The sequence below is a fragment of the Pseudochaenichthys georgianus genome, chromosome 16 (assembly GCF_902827115.2).
Source record: "Pseudochaenichthys georgianus chromosome 16, fPseGeo1.2, whole genome shotgun sequence".
NCBI classification, from domain to species: Eukaryota; Metazoa; Chordata; class Actinopteri; order Perciformes; family Channichthyidae; genus Pseudochaenichthys; species Pseudochaenichthys georgianus.
The window spans coordinates 10,128,551-10,136,050 of NC_047518.2; the positions used below are offsets into that span (position 1 = coordinate 10,128,551).

The following is a 7,500-nucleotide window of genomic DNA, read 5'->3' on the forward strand; positions in this document are numbered from 1 at the left end:
GAGTGTGTGAGCAGCTGAGAGTGTGTGAGCAGCTGTGAGTGTGTGAGCAGCTGAGAGTGTGTGAGCAGCAGAGTGTGTCTGCAGAGTGTGTGAGCAGCTGAGAGTGTGTGAGCAGCTGAGTGATGTCCTTCTGGGTTCTGCAGGTACCTGATGTGCAGTCATGCAGAGGACCTGCGAGCCAAAGCAGAGTGGGAGGGCAAAGGCTCGGCGTCCCGCACCAAGCTGCTGGACAAGCTGCAGAGTGAGTGCACACTTTAAACAGCATTACCAGCCGCATCATTATGCATACAGTATGTTTTATAATGTTGCCTCTCTTCTAAAATCCACTGCTTTCTACATCACTTATTATGTACTATTGGCCATTATGATCTTAGTACAGTATTATTATCTCGATAACATTATCAGTAAATATGATTTTCAAACATCATGTATCCATTTGTATACTTACATCGTTCTCCTTTAATGGATTGTAACCAAACGGAAGCTTTTCACAGAGCAGTAATTGTTGACATTGACGTTGTCTTGGGTCATATTTACGGCATGGACCACATTACATTACATTACATTTAGCTGACGCTTTTATCCAAAGCGACTTACAATAAGTACATTCGACCAGGAAGACACAACCTTGAAGAAAACAGAATCATATAAGTACATCAGGTTTCATAGAGCCAAACATTTAAAGTGCTACTCAACTGGCTATAGATAAGCCAGCCTTTATTAGTATATAAGTGCTCTGTTAGCAGTTCTTTGTTAGTCATTCTATCGCTCGAAGTGGAGTCGAAAGAGATGAGTTTTCAGTCTGCGCCGGAAGGTGTGTAAGCTATCTGCTGTCCTGATGTCAATGAGGAGCTCATTCCACCATTTTGGAGCCAGGATAGCAAACCCACGTGTTTTGCTGATTGGAACTTGGGTCCCCTTCGCAGCGAGGGTGCAGCGAGCTGTTTGGTTGATGCAGAGCGAAGTGCACGTGCTGGGGTGTACAGTTTAACCATGTCCTGGATGTAGGAAGGGCCAGATCCATTCGCAACATGGTACGCTAGTGCCATTGTTTTTAAGTGGATTCTAGCAGTTACCGGAAGCCAGTGGAGGGAGGGGAGGAGCGGCGTGGTGTGGGAAAATGTAGGAAGGTTGAAGACCAGACGAGCCGCTGCATTCTGGATGAGCTGCAGAGGTCGGATGGCACATGCAGGTAGACCAGCCAGGAGGGAGTTGCAGTAGTCTAGGTGTGAGCTGACGAGAGCCTGGACCAGAACATGCGTGGCTTTCTGGGTCAGCTGGGGACGTATCTTCCTGATGTTGTAAAGCGTGTATCTGCAGCAGCGGGTTGTAGCAGCTATGTTTGCAGTGAAGGACAGGTTGTTATCTAGGGTCACACCCAGATTCCTTGCAGTCTGAGTCGGGGAAACAACAGAGGTGCCAAGATGTTGATAGTCAGGTCAAGAGTGGGACAATCTTTTCCCAGAAGGAAAAGCAGTTCAGTCTTGTCAAGGTTGAGCCTGAGATGATGAGCGGACATCCACTGAGAGATGTCAGCTAGACAAGCAGAGATGGTGCGACGACCTGGGGTCTCTGAGCGGGGAAAACAGATTAATTGGGTGTCGTCAGCGTAGCAGTGGTATGAAAAACCATGCGGGCTAATGACTGATCCGAGCGAGTTTGTGTACAGGAGAAGGGAAGGACCAAGAACAGAGCCCTGAGGGACCGCTGTGAATAATTCACGACTGACGTACTCGGACCCTCTCCAAGTTACCCTGTAGGTGCGGTCTTTGAGGTATGAGGTGAGGAGGGAAAGTGCAGAGCCTGAAACTCCAAGTTCTTGGAGAGTGCGAAGGGGATCTGATGGTTCACCGTGTCGAATGCAGCAGACAGGTCCAACAGGATGATGACAGAGGAGAGGGAGGCTGCTTTAGCAGTGTGCAGTTCCTCAGAGACAGCAAGGAGGGCAGTTTCTGTGGAGTGACCTGCCTTGAAACCAGACTGGTGCGGATCCAGAAGGTTGTTCTGATGGAGATAACAGGAGAGTTGTTTAAAGACAGCGCGTTCAAGTGTTTTAGACAGGAACGGGTAGAGAGACAGGCCCTGTAGTTTATAACATCAGACGGGTTGAGAGTGGGTTTCTTTAGGAGAGGGTTTACTCTTGCCTCCTTGAGACTGTTTGGAAAGTGACAGAAGTTAGAGTTAGAGTAAGTGTTGATGAAATGGGTGAGAAACGGTAGAATATCAGGAGCGATAGTCTGAAGGAGGTTTGAAGGGAGAGGGTCCAGAGGCAGGTGGTAGGGCGGGCAGAGGTAATGAGGGTAAGAACCTCACTTGGAGAGAGAGGGGAAAAGGAGGTCAGTGTGTGGGTGGAAGGAGGGTCTGGTGACCCAGCGGTGAGTAGAGGTGAGTCAGAAAAAGAAGAGCGAATATCATCAACCTTTTTTTCAAAGTAGTTAACAAAGTCGCTTGACAGAAGGGAGGAGGGGGAAGGGGCTTTGGAGGTGTCCAGGAGGGAGGAGAAGATGGAAAATATTTTTTTAGGATTGGAATAGGAAGATTGGATCTTATCTTGAAAGAAAGTGCTTTTTGCCTGAGAGATCGAAGCAGAGAAAGAGGAGAGCAGAGCCTGATAGGTTAGGAGGTCGTCGCGGTGTTTGGATTTCCACCGTTTCCGCTCTGCTGCCCTAAGGACGGTTCTATTAGCACGCAGTGCGTCATTTAGCCAGGGAGCAGGAGGGGACTGACGAGCCGGCCGAGATATGAGAGGACAGAGAGAGTCCAGAGAGGATGAGAGAGTAGAAAGGAGAGTTTCTGCAGCAGAGTTTGGAGGCAGGAGTTGGAACGAGTCAGAGGAAAGGAGGGCTGAGAGCACCGGTGAGGCAAAGGTAGAGGGGGAGAGGGAACGGAGGTTACGGCGGACAGGTGCAGGATGAGTAGAGATTAGTTTGTTATGTTTGGAAAGGGATAGAGAGAATGAAATAAAGAAGTGATCGGATGTGTGGAGCGGGTTTACAGAGAGGTTAGAAGTAGTGCAGTTCCTTGAGAATATGAGATCGAGGACATTGCCACCTTTATGAGTTGCTGGGGACGGAGACAGTGAGAAAACAAAGGCGGTTAACAGAGATGTTAGTTCGTCTATCTTCCCCGTCTGGAGGTTGAAGTCTCCGAGAAGTACAGCAGGAGGGCCAGTTTCAGGGATGTGTGAGAGGAGATGATCTAATTCCTCCAAGGCGCCTGGTGGACGGTAGAGAACAACAATGGTTAGTTGTATAGGATGGGTCACAGTGACGGCATGGAATTCAAAGGTGGAAGGAGTGAAGTTAGGTAGCTTGAAGAGGGAAAAGCTCCATTTGGGAGAGAGCAGGAGACCAGTGCCACCTCCTCTGCCAGTGGGTCTGGGTGTATGGGAGAAGGAATATGCTGTGGAGAGAGCTGCTGGGGTGGATGCTGGTAAACACATACTGGTCTGTGTACATCACATACACATACAGTATACATCACATACTGGTAAAACCTCATGGTGGTTGTTGAAAATGTTCAAATATCTGGACAGCTTCGACATTGATGCTTTCACCAAGTATTTACACAATGATCATTTGATAAATCATCATCAGTAATGTGGGCTTATTGATTTAGTGGGTAAAGGCAAATGATAGAAAAGCTACAGGTCTGGTTAGTTTAGAAAATGACCTAATTTTACTGTATGAAAATCAGGTAAAGACACACACTTATATCAATCAACAACCTACAGTTGTAGCTGTCATATCATGACTAGTAGCTTAGTCTGTAAGGACTTGGGAACTGAAGGGTTGCAGGTTCGAGTCCAGATCAGACCAAAACACAGAGTGTTGAATGGTAGCTGGGGAGGGGCCAGTTCACCTCCTGGGCTTCACTTCACACACCTCTCCACCAACGCATGTGTATAGGTCCTGTGTATTTTGGCCCATTTTTTAAAATGTTATGTAATTTAACCAACACCAGGGTTAAAGGTGGGGTAGGTAAGTTTCAGAAACCGGCTCGAGATACACTTTTTGTTATATTCTATGGAATGCTCTTAACATCCCGATAGCAATGAATATCTTAAGTGCTTTGACAAAAAAATCCATAAAAAAAATGTCATCTGTAGAAGCCGTAATACTGTAAAAAGTACAACCAATCCGTTTAGAGCCGGCCCGGCTAAACGGATTGGTCATGTTGGTCATCACTGCTACAACCCGTTGGTCATGTGCGCGTTCCTGTGTGTTGGAGGAGGGGCTCTATAAGGAAGTGGCAGATTTTCTCCGGTTGTGTATTTTCAAATTCTAGCGATCTCGAACCGGTTTCTCAAACTTACCTACCCCACCTTTAAACAATGTATTGGAATAATAGAAGTATCTCTTTTTCTGAGTCATATCTCAAAATAAAATGTCGATCAATCACCCAGCCATAATTGATGTGTGTTGAATCTAAGTCCAATCTTTGATATGTTTTACTGTTTGTGTGTTTGTGTGCAGCATACCTGCCCCCCTCGGTGATGCTGCCCCCCCGGCGCCTGCAGACCCTCCTGAAGCAGGCGGTGGAGCTGCAGAGGGAGCGCTGCCTGTACCACAACACCAAGCTGGACAGTGGGCTGGACTCTGTGTCCCTGCTGCTGGACCACGCCTGCAGCCGGTACCCGCTCACTCTGCTGGGAACACACTCATATTTACACATCAAACCAGTTCTGAAGCTTTATTGTCGTTGACTATTCTGGGACGATTGGTTTCCTGCCTGGGTGGAAACAATATTAAGTCCACTGAACGTTCTCGATAACCATCTTCATATTCAAAGTTCCAATCATGTTTTATTGCCCTTGAGAATAGAATTGATCAAGTCTGCAACCATTGAACATGGGCAATTATTGGCAAACCACTAATGTTATGTCTTATAACAATATTGGTACTTGATGCCTGCCTGTGCGTGTGTCCTTATCTCTCTCTTTAGGAAGCAGTTCCCCTGCTACACTCAGCAGATCCTCACTGAACACTGCAATGAAGTCTGGTTCTGCAAGTTCTCCAACAACGGCACAAAACTGGCAACTGGGTCCAAAGACACAACGGTCATATTGTGGCACGTGGACACGGTAATCAAAGGTTACCTATGATCAAAGTCACCTCAGAGCAGGGGGAATGTGATTTGACTGGTATAACTGTTGGTCAACAGGAAACCCAGCAGCTGAAGTTGATGAAGACTCTGGAGGGTCACGCTTACGGGGTCTCGTACCTGGCGTGGAGCCCTGACGATGCGTATCTGATCGCCTGTGGACCTGATGACTGCTCTGAACTGTGGCTGTGGAACGTTCAGGTACAGCCTCTCTCTGTCAGCTGTCTAGATTGTGTGCAGGGATTGGACGGTTACTTAAAAAATGTATTCCATTACCTTATCTAGTTAGTAATAAGTAACCTTATCTAATTTTTACAAAATTAAAGTAATGTAACCTAATTATGTTCCGTTAGACCTTAGAACATTTGAAACCAAGATATTTAGAATCGAAAATTATTTTTTTGTATTTGAGTTTTTACTAACATTGTAATCCTGCTGGTAATCCCCAATTTGTACAAATGTACCATTCATCTGATTACATATTTATTCAATTAACTGCAAGGCAATACAGTTAATTTGTATCCTGATAACGTAATCCTATTACATGTAACCCGTTACTCCCTAAGTCTTGCTTTGGTTCCAATTTGTTGCACAGAATCAGGAAATATGTTTCAGTGTAGTTGCACTAAGAAGGATTAACTTCACTACTTGCATAAGCACAAGGAATACCGATTAGTCGTCAGATATGTATGAGAGTTTTGTATTAATACATACTTGAAACATGTGAGCCTTTCCTTTAAATTCTACTTTGGAATGACTAAGGCACCTGGACCCTGTAAATGCAGGTACAGTAGGGTGGTCCTTGGGGACATGTACATTTTCGAATAGATTTTTGTCAAGCTACAATCACCGGAAGTTGTTATGATAGTCAAGATTGCTCTCCTGGTGAATTTTATTAAAATTCCAACAACATTTACCCCTCCCTCATCAACCTTGAAGTCCTTGAAATTGAAAGTCGGAAAGTCTAAGCTCCAACCCAATTCACCAGGAGAGTTTTCTTGACTAATAGAAGGAATTCTGGGGGTTGGAGCTAAGACTTTCCCACTTTCAATTTGAACGACCACCCTAAGGTACAGTATACTGCATTCTCATTGCATTCAACCCAAACCCATGGCAACCTGCAGTGAGAAAAGGGGGAACAGTTTCACCCGATAAGAGATGTGCTCTGAGTGTGTTGTCTGATTCATGTTTCTCTTTCCTGGCTTCTGTGTTGTAGACGGGGGAGTTACGCACCAAGATGAGTCAGTCTCACGAGGACAGCCTGACCAGCGTGGCCTGGAACCCCGACGGTAAACGCTTCGTCACCGGGGGCCAGAGGGGCCAGTTTTACCAGTGTGTGAGTATCTCTCACAACTTGGTACTATGCATACACTGCAATGACATCACACACAATATCTTATAAAGGTGTGTAAAGCGTAATACGGATGTTTTCATTGCCTACATGCTGCTTGAATGTGTATATGTATTTTAAATGACATTCTGATACACACTGTAGTTGAGAAGTGAGCCATGTCATGGGAAATGTGTAATTTCTGGCTTACAAGATGGACGAGGAGTCATGATGTACTGAAAGAGCAGTGTTGTGCGTTAGGTACACAAAGATCTTCCAGACTTCAAAGTCTCTGTAGAAGGTTTCCAGACTGTGTGTTTCAAGTGTTGTTATTCTACAATGGCGACAACACGTTTTGCCTAGACCCCGCCCTAAACTAATTCTATTGGTTTCCCCTAAGTATAGATCATACTGAGAACACACGGGAGGCACAAGGACACATGAATCACTACACATGAATTTCAATATAGTGTGTAGCAAATTGTTAATGTAGTGATTTCGAAATATTTTGATTAAACTGGACTGTCAACAGGGAGAAGTAGGGGCAGGGACACTTTGGTAAGTCAGGATTTCAATTGTATTGACAGCTAAATGGTGAGAGCTAGCTAACTAGTATATAGCTAATAAGGTTAATCGTTTAACTTGTGGCTGTTGTGTAGTGTTATGTGACAAGTTAACTAGTTTCTAAACAAGCTAATGCTATGCTAACTATTACATATTACATTACATTACATGTCATTTTTTTAGACGCTTTTTTCCAAAGCGACTTACATACATTCAGTACTGTGGACAATCCCCGCAGGAGCAATTTGGGGTGAAGTGTCTTGCCCAGGGACACAATGACATGCTGGACATATATTACGAACCATAGTCAGTGGAGGCCATGTGGCAAAAAGCAGGAAGTTGTAAATGTTATGGTTCCTGCTGTTGCACAATGTCTTCAGTTTTTAAGAACTGATACATTTAATGAAAATATTGACCTTAGGTAAAATATGAAATGATTTGTGATGTACCTATGTTTAAAAAAAATGCATATTGTCTGCTCCTGACTGCAGGACTTGGATGGG

General features: G+C 45.0%; 1 protein-coding gene across 1 annotated transcript in view; it reads left to right on the forward strand.

Annotated features, from left to right (window-relative positions):
• The window catches only part of wdr26a (WD repeat domain 26a), a 26,319-nt gene that overhangs the window by 15,066 nt on the left and 3,753 nt on the right, over positions 1 to 7,500 (forward strand). Inside the window, exons 11-16 of the mRNA XM_071206039.1 lie at positions 144 to 241; positions 4,476 to 4,632; positions 4,945 to 5,083; positions 5,164 to 5,304; positions 6,320 to 6,439; positions 7,489 to 7,500. The exon at positions 7,489 to 7,500 is cut by the window's right edge and continues 134 nt beyond it. Of these exons, the coding sequence (XP_071062140.1) occupies positions 144 to 241; positions 4,476 to 4,632; positions 4,945 to 5,083; positions 5,164 to 5,304; positions 6,320 to 6,439; positions 7,489 to 7,500 (667 nt within the window). The remainder of the gene's footprint in view (positions 1 to 143; positions 242 to 4,475; positions 4,633 to 4,944; positions 5,084 to 5,163; positions 5,305 to 6,319; positions 6,440 to 7,488) is intronic.